The sequence below is a fragment of the Astyanax mexicanus genome, chromosome 8 (genome assembly GCF_023375975.1).
Source record: "Astyanax mexicanus isolate ESR-SI-001 chromosome 8, AstMex3_surface, whole genome shotgun sequence".
NCBI classification, from domain to species: domain Eukaryota; kingdom Metazoa; phylum Chordata; class Actinopteri; order Characiformes; family Acestrorhamphidae; genus Astyanax; species Astyanax mexicanus.
Window position 1 is genome coordinate 35885464 of NC_064415.1, and position 16067 is coordinate 35901530.

The 16067-nt window shown below is 37.9% G+C and overlaps 1 protein-coding gene across 28 annotated transcripts in view; it reads left to right on the forward strand.

Annotated features, from left to right (window-relative positions):
• Positions 1 to 16067, forward strand: part of ank2b (ankyrin 2b, neuronal) — a 281005-nt gene that overhangs the window by 132117 nt on the left and 132821 nt on the right. The window contains exon 1 of one of the 28 annotated variants that reach the window (XM_049483032.1): positions 10695 to 11031. The exons of the other annotated variants lie outside the window; for them this stretch is intronic. Coding sequence (XP_049338989.1) covers positions 10921 to 11031 — 111 coding nt within the window. The 5' untranslated portion in view covers positions 10695 to 10920. Of the gene's footprint in view, positions 1 to 10694; positions 11032 to 16067 lie in introns of those variants that run through there. 28 annotated transcript variants of the gene reach the window in all.

The window sequence follows — 16067 nt, forward strand, 5'->3', positions numbered from 1 at the left end:
GCTGCCCAAATCACAGCAGAATTTAATGTGCACCTCAACTCTCCTGTTTCCACCAGAACTGTCTGTCACCACAATGAATTATTGTGGTCTAAAACCAGGTATTTTAGTTTCATTGTCCAACCACTGTATGTGTGTTATGTGCATTTTTTGTACTGTCCCAAATTTTTATGTTTTTTTATTCCCAATGATGCCGCTCCTTCCAGAACATTCTATCTTAATCTATCTTTCAACATGCAGCAGAACATCGTGCTGTGTTCTCCAGCTCAGTACATTTACTTCCACTGCACGCAGCATGCCAGTCGGCTAACGCAGAAGAAAATGCTGAAGACAGAGAGAGGAAAAATCAAGTTCTGCAATACAGACATACAGTACAGATGCCTGCGTTGCTTAGCAACCTATCCTCAGACTTTTTTTCCTGGTCCTTACTCTGTGCACTTTTCTAGAAGCTCTAGATGTCGATGGTTTTACCAGTCAGTCTCTTCAGAGTGTTACACACTCTTATAAAAATGTGCTACAAAGCATTATTTCAGTGACACAATAGAAAAAAGCACTTGTCTTTCCATAAAGAAACATTTTATAAAATAAGAGATAAGAATGTGAAGCGCATTTAAATATTTAAGAGTTTCTTCGTTTACAAATATCTGGTTCTTTATGAATCCATAAATGGTTATTTTTCTGTCAAAGAAAACTTTTGGTCATGTGTGCCTGGATTTATTACATATCGTCGCTGTTCATTGGAAAACAAGTATTTCCATTTTTGTCTACATAATTTGAACTAACAAACTGTCCCTTACACTGTGCCAAAATCTCAGGATGAACAGACCAATATAAATACTTAAAAATGACCTGAAATAAACTCTTGTCACATTGAATTCCACTAAAAGTTTATAAGTTTTTTCTTTTTCCTGTAAAGTGGCTTCATGATGTTAAGTTCAAATACCATAGTTCAAATAACATAGAACTTAATTGGACTTTGTTTGTATTAATTAACCAAACTCCTCTCCATCTGTTACATTTAACCTTGTTTATTGCCCTCTTTTAACTTCCTGCTGAATTCTTCATGAGCACTTGGTACATTTTCATTAGTAACAGACCTCTGTGGAGAGGAGATTTGCTTGTTTAAAGAATACAATATTTTTTCTATTTAATTAAAACCAAAATGTGATAGGATGTGTTTTGGTCTCCTCTAGTGGGTATTTTCTAGATATATGCCCAATTTCATTTCTGATTTGTACTCCTTCCCCTTGTTTTGAAGTGCAACCTTGCCCTGCAGAACTAATGTAATAGCAGTGGAGTGAAAAGGTCAGCAACCTAGCTGCAGTAGGGCATTAAGGGCATCTTCAGAAAGGACAATTGTTTATTATTGTCCAACTCTTAGTTTCTCTGTGATGCAGAGCTGAACTTATTTGAATTTTTACCATAATGTCTGCACCATTTAAGGTGGAATGTGAATTTAAGCAGGTAATTTAAGGTAACAGCAATGTAATTTTATTCTTTATCCTATTTATTGTTGAGGTAAAAGCTGAGGATGTGCCTCGTGCACAGCGCACCTGCGTGGCTAAGAGAGGTACTATTGGACATGTAACTATCGACTGTTGTCAGGGTTTAAATCAGTCAGTGGCGCACCACTGTTTTCCACTGCCAAGACAGAAACACGTAGAAATGGACCTGAACACACCTCACGCACAGACCACCACACCCATCAGTGTAGATTTATTCCTAAACTCTGATGCTATTTTAAAAGCAAAGAGCGTCATGTAGCATAATGAATAAAAACCTGCAAAAAAGTGTTTGTGTTTCATTCTGTTTGGTTTTAGCCAAGATTTAGACTGTTGAGGAGGTAAGAATTAGACTGTAGATGGGTTGTAAGATAGCAAAGAGCAAAAAAAGTGGCATAATGAATAAAAACCTGCAAAAAATAGTTTCATTCTGTTTGGTTTCAGGCAAAATTTCTACCTATTATCATTTATTTTTCTACATTCTTGCATACACAGTTTTTTTTTACTTATTTTGAAATTGAAGAGCTTGAAATGTGCAAAAGGCATGAACTAATTCTCTTAATTGACCATAGGTGTGAAAGCCAGATGCATTCTGACTTTGTCGCATTAACATCTTAACAGCGCAGGCCATCGTCAGTTTTTCCCAGTTTTGTGCAGCCCTACACCAAATATGTATTGCAATATATTGAATAATAAAACAAGTATTATGATACATATTGTATCCCCAAGATTTTGCCAATACACAATGCCTTTTAGGACAGTTTATTTTCTTTGTTAGCTAAAGTGACGTGTATTAAATGAGTTGAATTGTGGATAGGTTAGATTAGATAGGAGTAGAGCAAAGATAATTATTGATTAGAGCAGCAAAACTTGCCCAGCCATTATGGCAGAGCTAGCAAGCAAGCTAAAGGCTACACAGCTTCCAATCACCTTCACCTGTTGAAGATCACCTCCAACTCTTAAACTGGGAACCACTGTAAATGCTGCTAACTTCCTTCTTTGAGGAAATGAGATGGATTCAGTTTCAGGTTTGGATAAATAGCTAAACCATACTGTTGATTCTGGATATACAGAACCCATTTAGGTGCTTATATGGAGCCATCTGGTTGAAAAAGCTAAATTAGAAACAGTGTACTAGATGTCATTTAACTGTTAAAAAAGGGACTTTTAACTGTTATTAATGCCTTCTAATGGTTATGTGTGTAAGTACAGTATTTACTAATGGCTGCTTGTTGCTAGGTTATATATAATAACTGAAAATAACGATGATGAGAGTAATGCTTCCCATCACAGCCGGAGCGAGCAGGTCTTTACAGTGCCCCTCCCCCCGTTTCCACTGTCCATATGGTTTACCACAGATTAAAGGCGTTTGTTTTCTGCTCCTACCAAGGGATTATTTGCTGCAGTTGAGTCGTAGCGAGGGGAGAATTAGAAAAAAAAAACTCCTCAGGATAAGGTAGTGGTCAGCCCAATGAGAGGAGCAGGGTCATCCATGAGGGGCGGAGTCACATCAGTCACTGGTGGTTCTAAAGGGCCTTGGCATGGCTGCATGCTGAGCTGATGTTGTTGCTGTTGCTGGGTCCAGATGTTAGCATGTTACTAACAGTAATATGTCTCCTGTAATTGGATGATTCTGCTGCTTGAGAATAAGCTCTCACAGAAAGACTGAAAGAGATGCATTTGACGATAAGTTAATAATTAAAAGAGATTAAACCTATTTGATTACATGGTACTGGATGCTTGTCTTGATTTTTATATATTTTTAATTATACACTATTCACTATTCAATCTATTCAATATTATCACTAGATCACTATCACTTTATCATTTGTAATATTATAACAAAATTACAGATATTTAAAACAATAAAAGTAGCGGTGCTGTGTCGGTGGTTATACATGAAGATCAGGTTCCAGAATTAGTGAGTTCAAATAGATCTTGTACCAGTTTCTGATTTATGTTGCTTATCGTAAAAAACACACTTCAAACCAAATCTGGGATTAAAAACAGGCTATTTAGTAAAGTAAATGCACATATCTGGACTGAACTTCACTTAAGAAGCAAGTTTGCCACATAGCAAATGATGGAAAGCCAGTTATCTAGTTAACTAAGTGATAAACTTCGCTATCCAGCAACAGAGCACAACCATAAAAAAGTAAAACAAAGACTTTATTTATTTTATTTTCCGTATAGCAAGACTGACCCTTTTGCGATGCCAAATACTTAGTAAGCCATTGGATGTGGGCCGAGGGATCTTGAACTTGCAAGCATGGTTTTTGGCCTATAGACCACAAAGACAGTCAAGAGAACCTTCATTTGTCATATTATGCTGAATAAATGATCTAAAACAGCATGAAATGCATCGATTATACCACAGTTAGTTCCGACCCTGCAATGTCATTGGCTGAGAGGCGTTTTATGAGTGACATTATCAGCCGGTAATGCACTGTAACCGAAGCTCTCCATGTATTACTCGGAAACATACATGTAACCTAGCAACAATGCAGCGAAACAGCACAGCTACAAACAGAGCAGCAATTGAAACCAGCAATTATAAGCAAAGCATACTAAATACCGCCTGACAGTGCTACACTAAGGAACCCACCGACACAGACTACAATTAAATATACTCACCTCTAAATGGCGAAAGAGCTAGCGCTGTGGCTAATACTGCTCTAGCCTCGGAGCTGGGGAAAAACTTCACTGAAACTCCTGTAAAACGCTGTACTCCAGTGAAGTGGCTTTACTGCTCCTTACAACATGACTGGTTAAATTTATATATAAGGCATACCTATCAAGTCTCCCGTTTTGGCCGGGAAACTACCGTATTTTACTCCTCTTTCCCGCCGTCCTCCCGTATTCGTAAATTTCCCGTATTATATTAAAATAAAAAAATATATATTATTGAGAAGACAGGGCACTAACCGCTCTGTGTCTCTCAACCAATCGTGGAGCCGGTTCAAGGAGAAAGTCCCGCCTTTCAGGAGAAACAGCCAATCAGCTTGCAAAGGAGAGTCAGCGTGGTGAAGCTGTCGCTGTGAGTTCAGGCAGCTAGTTGGAGCAGCTGATGTTAAAACATATCTCGATATTCAGCGATTTTTCTAAAAGAAAGGTAACGGTAGGCTAATCATGTAAACTGTAAACCTTTTAAAATAAACAAATTACAGCTTGTGACTCAGTTTAACAAGAAATGTGGAGAGGACCGAAATGAACTGAACTGATCAGGGGTGGAGTGATCAAAAGAAAGAAGTATTAATTAAAAATTATGAATTGTGTAGGCCCCTTAGGACTAATTTTTACTGAATGAATATATCTGGTCCTTTTAGTAAAAGCTCATAATACTATTTTTAGGTCACCTATAGTCATTTTGCAGAATTTGTGCACCCTTTGTTCAATTTTAAATCTATTAAATAAATAAATATATATATAATATAAAAGAGTGCATTTATGGCAAAAAAAGACATGAAATCTAAACTTTTTTTAATATCTAGAAAATGATTTTTAATTTGGCTGTATTAAAAGAATGACATATGTAGGAATGTCCACAACATTTCAGATTCTGATAATCTAATTGTAGTGTGTAAGTGGTTCACTTGTGGTTATTTTAGATTTTTTGTAAACATGTCTTAAAATGTAAGGGATACTGAATCTTCGTTGGGCTGCAGGGAAGACTTTAAGCGGACAGAGGAAAATATCCCTTATTTTTAAATCTAAAATTTGACAGGTATGACCGGACTATAAGATGCACTGATGACTTTTGGTTAAATTATATCATTTTAAGTGCTATTTGATTATTAGTATTTGAGTATTTGATTATCCACTAAAATATTAGTCATTTGTGGTAGCCTGCGAATGGCATTTTTTATGTTAGTTAATGTTAGCATCATGCTAACATGTTTTATTCTACACAGCTTTAGCCTACTGACATCTACAAGTGTTTTTTATTATACTGTTATAATTTTATACTTGCAGTGTATTGCAAACCCTTCAGTACGCACTTAATATAAAAAATAAAAAAGCCTAACTTTGACTATTTCTGGATTAGCATTGTAGCTTGTTAGCGTTCTAGTTACCAAACTGACTGAAAAAACAACTGCATCAGACCTTTTACTTTTACATATACGCAAACATTCTTCAGAAGTGGGAGTTTTTATTTTTTTATAACAGAAATACTGTAGTTCTGAGACTATCCTTCTTTTCTGTGTGTTTGAGATGTGCTTGCTAGCTTTTGCTAGTGTTGACTAGTGGCTCTGCTGCACTCTGAGGAGGAGTCGCCTGAAGACATGATCAGAGTGTGACAGCGTAGTGGGAGCTTGTAAAGCCAGAGCGGAGTAAAAAAATATGTCTCTCAAATCTCTGGTGGAGCTGTACCTAGCATAACTAAATCACAGGGTTTTAAAACAGCAGCCAACATGAAGTAGAATGTTTATAGATATTTGTGTTGAATATGTATGAATGTCTTCTCTAGACAGAGACTAAGCCCAGCAGCTACACATTTTGTAGGAAGTCATCATTGATACTGCAATGTGGGAAACCGTATTAGGTTTTTTTTTATTAATTAATCCTAATGCAAAAACTTTAACATATTATTTGGTAATCATTAGGTTTAGTATATCTAGACAATTCTAACATACAATACCATTTAAAAGTGTGGACACTTATTTTTTAATAATATATTCTTTATTTTTAATATATACTACTGTGTAGATTAATATTATTGTATATTTACTATGTACTAAAAGGCACACAGGATTATAAGGCACATTAAGTGACACCAGTAACAATGCAAACTTGAAGTGAACAAGGGTGTGGCCATGTTTCCCTTCTCATCCAGCAGGTCGTGCCACTGGGGCCCCTATGTAAACAAAACTGTAATTCTTTAAAAAATCCTTTTCTTTTAAACTCAAACAAGCGCTGAATATTAATCTATACAGATTTCTCTCCTGAAAACTGTTTATTTGAGTGAGTAAAGTGCTTCTGTTTATTTACAGTAAGCTTAGAATTCCAGGATTTTGACCAAGGGTGAGCGCTAACCCTGGTTAACAGTGTAGCCAGCCGCAATTAGCAGCACTAGCCAGCCATGGTTAGCAGCACTAGCCAGCCTGATAGCAGTAGACTGATGAACCTTGGTGTTCCGGTAACACAGGGAGCTATCAGCTAGTGGTTTGTCCTACATAGTGTCACAGTTTAGCCCATGTCTGTCTCCCTCATTTGGTCTCTTGTGCTCCTGCCCCTCTGTTTACCTGTCATGTGTTCCCTGCCATGTGCTTGTGTTGTGTTTTTGTACCTGTTTCCGCCCTAGCCCCGCCCTAGTCCCGCCCTAACTATTAGTGTTCTCACCTGTGTCTTGTTTGTAACCCTGCCCCCTCGTTATCCAAGCCCAGGTGTTCCTCACTCTTCTCATGTATTTAAGCCCCTCTGTTTGAGCGTTCAGTGTTGAGTCTTTTGTATCCTTGTCCTCTGTATGTAAGTGTCCCAAGTTTGTTCAGGTTGTAATCTTTGTGTTCTCAGGTTATTTTATGTTTAGAGTTATATTTAGAGTTTCATGTTTCCTCAGTTTTTCTAGTCTTTGTCTTAGTTAGATTTATATCCTTATCTTGGTTTTATTTATTTATGAGTTATTGCGCTACCCGTGTTTTGTTTTCTGTTTTTTTAATCTAGTTTGTTTAAATAAATAATATTGTGCTCTTACGTCATTCCCTCCATCCTCATTTGTGACACATAGCTTGTTTTAACAGAGTAAGCATGCAGACTGAACAATGATAGAGCTAGCCCTAAGGTTAGCGGCTAATGCTAATACAGCTCCAGCCTCGGTGCTGGAGAAACTTCACTGAAACTGCTTTATAATGCTGCACTTTAGGCTTTACTGCTTCTTTACTGCTCCTTACAACCTGACCAGTAAAATTCATACATAAGGCATTGTGGAATTTTGGGAAAATTATAGTCTGAAAAATATGGTACCTAAAATCTATGAAGGAACACATATGCTATTAAGTAGTAGACAAAAAAGTGTTTGGCCTTTACAGTACATTTATCAAGAGCTCAGCACCTCCAGGAACTCTTATAAAGCCAAGCAAAGTTGACATCAAAGCAAAAAGGTGCTAATAAAGAAGGATCTAAAGTATAAAACATATCTTGGCTTGTTTAACACTTCACAATTACTTTTGTTTTTCTTGATAGTTTTGACGTCTTCAGCATTAATCTACAATGCAGAAAATAATAAAAATAAATGCAAATAGAGGCAAACATTTTAGACAATTTTAAAAACTCCTAAAAATAATAATAATAATAAAAAAAAAAGTAGCCTACTAAAAGAGAACAAGCGTGTAAAATTGCTACAGCACACACTGGAGAGATTTGCCTGCCTGGCCCGACCCTCCCCAGGTACAAAGCTCATGCGGGTTGCCAGATTGACACACAGTGGCAGGCGATGATGAGTCATACTCTGTAATCTGATTAGTGAATGTATATGGATGCAATGTTTTTATTGTTTGCACATTATAAACAAACTCATGTGGATTTTATATAACTGTTTAGTTTGTTGGCTACAGCTGAAGCTAAAAACACTGCTCTGAATATATACACTCTTGGGTTGGAGTTACTACATGCTAAGCTTGGTTTATATTATATACATATTTCTATCTCACTGCGGCCAGTCTGCTCGCATGTTGTAGCATGATGTTGTTAGCCAGCATAGTTCAGATATCTTTAGCTAGCTATCTGAAATGCTAGCTGTCTTGACAACCCAGCTGTACATCGACCAATGCTGCACTGGATGTTGAGACGACTTAAAATGCCCATCCCTACTTTGCTTGGGGTGATGATAAATTACCCAGCTAAGGTTAGCAAACCTTGCTGAAGCTCAATGATTACCTGTTCATGAGAAAAAATAGCCAGCTCACCTGCTTTCATGGCTGTAGCATACTCTTTTCTCTGCTGCTGTGTTCTATACCTGGCAACACGGGGTGTGGAAATGAGGCTGGAGGACAGATTACTGTGATGTACCACAAAGTTTATGTAAGAACATACTGTTTGAAGTGCTTAAACTCAGCTTGTTATGAGTTACTACAAAAATATAATGCTTAATGATCCTTTATTAAACAGTGATTGCAAATAAATAAGATAAAATAAAAACAAAAACAAAAAACAAGTCACTTGATCAGCGTTACTCAAATATTTGCATATTACTCGCTAATTGCTAACCTTTGGTAATATTGATCTGACCATTCACATTCGTTTCATTTGCTTAACTTTAAAATGGAGATTATAAGAGATAAGTCTAATGAGATGCTTGGTCATGTGGTTAGTCTTTCAGTGGCTGCTGGGAGGAGTATAGACCCCCACACATGCACACACACACACACACACACACACACACAAACACACATACTGTTTCTTTTACCAGATTTAACACATCTCCAAGGAGAAGCACTTTTGCATATTAGACGAGAGAGGAATCCCTCCGGAGGTCAAGAGGGGTAAATGAATTGCGTATTATTGACCATCAGAGTCCAATCAATGCATTTGGTGGGTCTGAAGGATCAATATTCCAAGCTGCTGCCGGCACAGGATTCCATAACATGAGCTGAGCGTAAGCACGCACACAGAACACAGTATATGTCAGCCCTGCATTGTACTGTAAGGCATTGCATTATGCAATATTGCACAGTTTAGCATAACTTGGCATTCCAGAGTCGCTTAATGTGTTGTAGCTTAAAGGGGGTAGCATTCATCATCCCCTGTCATTATACTGCAGTGTGTACTGGACAAAAGGAGGCTGGCTCTAGGAAGGGTGTGATTTTGTGTGTGTGTGTGTGTGTGTGTTTGTGCCTTTTCTTTTAAAGTCAAGAGAGCGAGAGCTGAATGTTAATCTATACAGATTTCTCTCCTGAACACAGTTTATTTGGTTAAGTAAAGCGCTTCTGTTTATTTAGAGTAAGCTTAGATTTCCAGATTTGCATTAAAGCTGGAGCATTAGCATTAGCATTGACAGCTAATGCTACCCAACAGAGCCACACTGAGGAACCCTGAATGCTCGGGTAAGCCAGGGTGATATTAGCTAGCGGTTTGTCCCACGTAGCTTTTTTTAACATGGTTAACATGCAGACTACAGTCTGATAATACTCACCTCGGAACAGCAAAAGAGCTAGCACTGTGATTAGCGGCTAATGCTAATACTGCTCCAGCAGTGCGAGCCGAGGATAGCAGCTAATGCTAATACTGGAGAACTGAAACTCCTGTATAATAGAGCTTTACTGCTCCTTACAACCTGACTGGTAAAATTCATACATAAGGCTCACCAGATTGTTTTGGGGAAAATTAAAGGATTTTAAGTGCACCTTATAGCCCCAAAGCAGTCTGCGTTTAACTAAATACCTAAAAAAGTAAGGTTGATTTTTTCTTTGTTGTAACAACGGCAAATTGGCAATTTTTTTTTATGGGTGCAACCCATATCAGCTCTGCTGCTCATCCCACAAATGCATGTTACTAACATCCATTTAAAAGAGGAGTTAACAGGCTTTAAATGGTTTTAGATTTATTGCCCAAAATCATTGTTACAATAAATAAATAATTTAACAAACACAAATTTCTTTACTTTTTGTGCTATGTTGTATAATAGTACAGTGAAAAAAATATATATAAAAAAATGTACCAGTTGGAATGATACATTGTCCAGTATTTTCAGGGACTGAAATGACTGAAGTTAAAGTATAAAAGTACATTCGTGTTTGTTGCTTTTCTGTAAACAGAAAAACAACCCTGAATTCCCTGTCTTAAAGATAAATTAAAGAGCCACAAAGGCCAATGATAGAGGTGCTTAGAGGAGCCCCCAGAAAGATACAATTAATAAATAGCCAGTGGCAGATTAACAGCTAGTGAGCTCTAAAGAGAAAAGTGGATGGATTGGTTTGGTTTGTCTCTTAGGTGACAGCAGTTTTAAAGCTAGTTATAGGGTGCCACTGTGTCTATACTTTGGAAGTAAAGCCCCCGCCTTCAGCGCTGTCCTATCACTATCCTTTTGGCAGAGTTACCCCGTCCCCTTGTCCCAAACAGCCTGCCGACCCTCCATTCACATGCATAGCTGGGCTAGTGGGAGTAAAAATAGCTGAGGCTCAAATTAGCAATGAAGGAGAAGCATTAGCACCCTGTGGCTAGCAGCAGCTCCATGGCTGCTCTGCTCTGCTCTGTTTATGGAAAGAGCTTGATGTTTGTCTAGGACTAGAGACTAAGAAAGAGTAAGCCAGAACAAGTAGGGTGGTGGTCCCTTGGGGGGCCCAGGAATGGATCTTATGGAGGTTTAGTTTTAGTTACCAATAGTTTTAGCTAGTTTTGTTAGTTTAGCTAATTTGTGTTAGCCTCTTCTGATCCTATTTTGTTTGTTTTGAACTTTTTAATGACGTGAAAGCTGTTGGCAGTTGCCATGGGCAATGCAGCGATGCAAAAGGCAAGTAAGACAGCAAAGGACAGTCCGGAGAGGAGGTCCCCTTTTCAGCGTTCTGGTTCCGACCAAAGCCGCAGCACTGAATCCTTGGTAAGAACTTGCAGAAGATCTTATTGGATGCTTTGCTTATTTGCTTTACTGCTTCGACCCACTTTTTACTCAATTTTTTTTGCATTGCATTAGTTTTTGCAGTACGTTCTCAGCTGGGTTTCTCGATTGTGTTGAATTTAACCTTGACCTCTTGACCTCTGAGCTTCTGCTTGACTTTATCTGCAGCAAGAAATGTTGTTCTTTGGTTTTGATATTGTTTTCTTGCTGGGTTTCAACACAGCTTGTGCAGACAGACCTCTTTAAGTTGTTTACATGGAAGGACAGCCGTCCAGAGATATCCGATATCCAATTGCAGAAGAGCACATGTGGAAGCTTCTTCAAGCACTGATCTCTCTCTGTCTAGTTTGGCTTCTTACTATTGGCTAATTGAAAATACTACAGCCTGGGTGGTCTTGGTGTAATGCGTTGTTGCATGATATTTTTCTTTAATTTATTGCCTATATTGAACTGTATTTTTACTATAGTGGTCTTAAACAAGCTGTTGCATATTTCTGCAGATTCCTGTTTGTTATATGGAGGGTTTTAACATCTAGTACGGGCTGTTTTTTAAGAAATGTTTGGAATAAACTGATACTGAATGAAATGAAACAGATGAGTACTGAATTTTAAACAAGCCTTTGCACAAGCTTTTAGAACAGATTTTGTCATTTCTTTGCCAGCAGTGCATTAATTAAATAATCAATAATGCACTAAATGTAGGCTTGTCTTGCTTTTTAAAGAAAAAGTTATAAAAAAAAACTACAGTTAAAAAATATTTCCTAGATCATTGAACATTCTTTAACAAAACACAATGGGCTGTATCTGCGAAAAGCACATCACTATGCGTGTTGCTACCTTACACCCCGTCAACAGTCTTATTTCACTCCTTGCACATGCGTTGTTATAATAGTGTTAAAGCCGATAGGCGTGTTGGCCTGGAAATGACGTGTGTTCAGATAAAATATCTGACGTGTTTCTATCTTGGCGGCAAGAAACACAGGTGCGCCACAGACCCAGTTAAACCAGGACAACAGTCAACATTAAGCCACACAATCATGACTGGATCACTATGCGCACTGCGCAACACAAGCACTATACCACATACCATTACTTCTTTACCACAGTATAAAAAAACACCTCCCCCAGAGCCTTCAGAAATCAACTATTAATTAAAATATACCTAAAATGTGCACAGTAACTATGATTTATTATTAGTTATATTTTATAGTTATTTTTCTGACATTTATAAGAATTTATATTTATGTTCAGTATACAGAGTAAATTATTGTAGCTTAATATAGCAGATATAGGCATTCTGCTGTTTGAGAATTTGACAGATGCTCATTCTCAAGCAATCTCTCTCTTAAATCCTGCTGTTGTGAACATGCAGGTCAGTATCCTCTGCTGAGATGCACAAAGCGCAGCACTCTTAAAGGAGAACTCTGGTGTAAAATGGACTTTGGGTGTGGTAATACATGATAAAGGGTACTTAGCTTTGTTGAATAGCCCACCTCCGTTCTCCCACAGCCTTCTGAGATACAGTAATTTTGATAATTTTGTGGCACTTTGGGGCATAATTTGTCCTGATAAATCATTTTTTACACCGTTAGCCAGGCTCAATGTAGCTCCACACCATCTTGGTAGAATCTGGAGAGCCCTGACATTTAAATCGAGGCATTATTAAGTTCAAAAGTGCGCAAGAAGCTTATTAAAAAGTACTGTTTACATCCCATAACGCTAGATTTCAGCTTTGAGCGCCACCATCACAGTACTAATGAAGACAGACATATTTACATAGATACCACATAGCCCAGTGCATTTATTAGTACTGAGGAAGGTGTTTTAATATACCTATAATAATCACAACTCTTCCAATTTATACCTGATTTTCACACAGTTTTGTTTGTTACAAAGTGCAGAGATGCAGTAATGATTCAGGACACTGTCACACATTACAGATACATGCTTTCATGCTGAAATACTTGGTATTAAATAAAATAACTAATGGCCACCAATATCAATAGACGTTAATTTCTGGTTGATGTTGGTCATGACGTCAGATAACAAAAAGATGCAAGAAGTAAACGCCTCTTGCACGTTTTGAGCTGCACAAAGGCATAATTTTTACCCCCTCAGGATACCAAAGTCAAAGGACACGCCTCTAAATTAATATGCACAAAGCGCAGCTCTCTGGCACGCTATAGATTTTTATAGAGTTAAAATTGGGCCCAATATGAGCTAACTTAGACATTGCTTGGTATATACTGTATTATTCCATCTTTTCACTCATAATTATGCTTTCTGAATTCTCATTGTATCCATAGTAATTTTTAAATCTCACTACCAGGGAGATTTTAAGAGTTTGAGAGATATAAAACAGCATATTTTGTTTGTTTGTTGTGAGTCAAGATGTTCCCATGATATGAACTGAATCACTGCAAACCCCTTTTGATTATCTTGGCTATTCTTTGGGGAACAGGATTAAAACTTCAATGTCAGGCTGAAGCTGTTAAGTGTTCTTGGCAGCCTGGTGAAGTGAGGCGCATCTAAGTGCTAACTCTACAGAGGACATAGAGAAATTTTTGGCTGGAAATGAAAGTCAAGTGGAGAAGTTTAAAAGGTTAAAAATGATTCTGTCAGTGAGTTGGGACCCAGTTGTGTTCTTGTTTATACCTGTTCTTCTGGTATGTTGTATCAGCATCACTAGGCAGCGAACACACTTAGTACAGAATTCTCAGCTCTGATGCATCTTTCAACAGATGCCTGTGCTGACCAACATTATACAGCAAGTGAGTTATGCTCTCTCTGACTTCGGCTGCTGATGGAGAAGCAGCAGGATGCTGTATTCCAAATTTTCTTGCCAAAAGTGCAACATTTTAGGCATCTAAGCTCATTGTATAAACCTAGTTATATTGGCAATAAAAAGTAACACAATTAACTCTTTTTAACTTGCCTTTGGATTAGATCAAATTTGATCTTGAGAGCTAGTTTAAAAAACATAGCACTCTATTCTCAGCCAGTGCATGGATTTGTACATTTCCATCACTAGTTTATCTGATTTAACCTCATTAAGCACTGATTTTGTCCAATGAAAAAACAAGTACCACATTTTTCACACTATAAGACGCACCAGATTTTAAGCCGCATTTTATGCGACACTAGTAAAGAACAGGGGTGTAGCCATGTTTTACTTCTAATTCAGCAGGTCTTACCACTGAGTGGTGGTGGGGAGTAACTAAGTTTAGTAAAGCAATTCCGTTCGTTTACAGTAAGCTTAGATTTCCAGATTTTCACTAAGGCTGGGTGCAGCAGCATTAGAATTAGTGGCCCAAATTCCAAATAAAAATATTGTCATTTAGAGATTTTTTTTGCAGAAAATGAGAAATGGCTGAAAAAATATTCATAAAGCTTTAAGTTTTTTAATCACAGTTTTCATGCATCTTGGCATGTTCTCCTCCACCAGTCTTACACACTGCTTTTGGATAACTTTATGCCTTTACTCCTGGAGCTAAAATTTAAGTAGTTCAGCTTGGTTTGATGGTTTGTGATCATCCAAATATGATTCATGAGACTGCTTCAGGTCGGTCAGGTAGGATCTCTGAGATGTCAGGACTTCATTGATGATTCAGAGTCGGCTGTGGGAGCAGTTTGAGCGAGTGGGCAGTCTCTGGTCACTCAGGGCTCAGGTGGTTCAGGCCTGTCGGGTCTGTAATTGTCAGGCTTTCTATTGCCATGGTAATTCCGAGGAACTTTGACCCAGTATACAGCTGTACAGCTAAGCACAGTGTCAGTGAGCTGCTGAGCTGCAGATGAGATTGAGGCTCTGTGTCCTTCAAGTTCTTTGAAATAGGAAATTTAAAATTGTGTGAAATGAGTGAAAGACTGAAAAAAATGTCTGTGTTTGATATGCAATATATATATATACATACATAGTGCAATATTGTGAAGTGATTGCACTGGACAATGTAGATCATATAAACTAGAAAACGGTCTAGAAAAGGGAGATGCCATGGTTTATGGGATGTGCCATTTTGGTTCTGCACCAAAAGTCAAGCATTTTGGTTTTATGATCAATTGCAAATGAATTAACTGTAAATGTAAATTGCTTTCACAGTTACTACTGATCCCACCAACTGGGTCTATAATGGGGTGGAGATGGGATTTTGGTTATATGCCCTGTTGATTTTGTCCTAATTTATACCAATAAATTTCGCTGGTAGCTGGTTTTTGATTGTCTAAAGATGGTATTTAAGGTGGTCTTTAAGGTGGTTAAAACTGGTCATCCATGGAAAAAACATTCCCCATGCTGGTCATACTGATCAAGCAGGAACAGGCTTGGTCAGGTTCAGCATGTTTGTAGACAAGCTAAATCTTAAAACTCAAGCCAAAAAAAAATGCTGGTCAAGAGTTAAACTGGTTGACCATCTTTACCAGCCTGACCAGGCTGAAATTCTTATCTACTGGATCTGAAAGGGGTGTGGATAAGAACCATGGAATATCCAGTCCTGGTTTTGTGATGACAAATTTTATTTTTTTATACAGTAATAAATAGACGCTGAAAGGACAAACACATATTTCTAGACATTGATTGTGCTGTAGCGACCCTGGTGAAAAAAGCGTGTATTAACAATGAATGGATGGACTAATTGATTATGCTTTCTTTTTTTCTTTGAATATATTTTTAGACCCTATGATCTAAATATACTTTTCCCTTCTTCAAGACACAATAATGCACTATTGTGCAACAGGTGGTTAGCGCACAACATGCACTAACCACCTGTACTATAACATCCCTTCACCCTCACTGCTCTGAGTAATGCAGGAGAGGGAGGACCATCCTATGAAGCTAATTATGTTGTCTGGGATTCCCGGCAATAGCATCATCAGGGATAAACCAGCAATCTCCTGACAATAAACCCAGCTCTTGGATGACTGTATCACCTGGGAGGCCCATCCCTTCTTGTTTTATTTCTGTGCTTATACCACAACCGGTGCTCTCAGTGTAGTCCTCACAAAGGAAATTATACCAATGAATC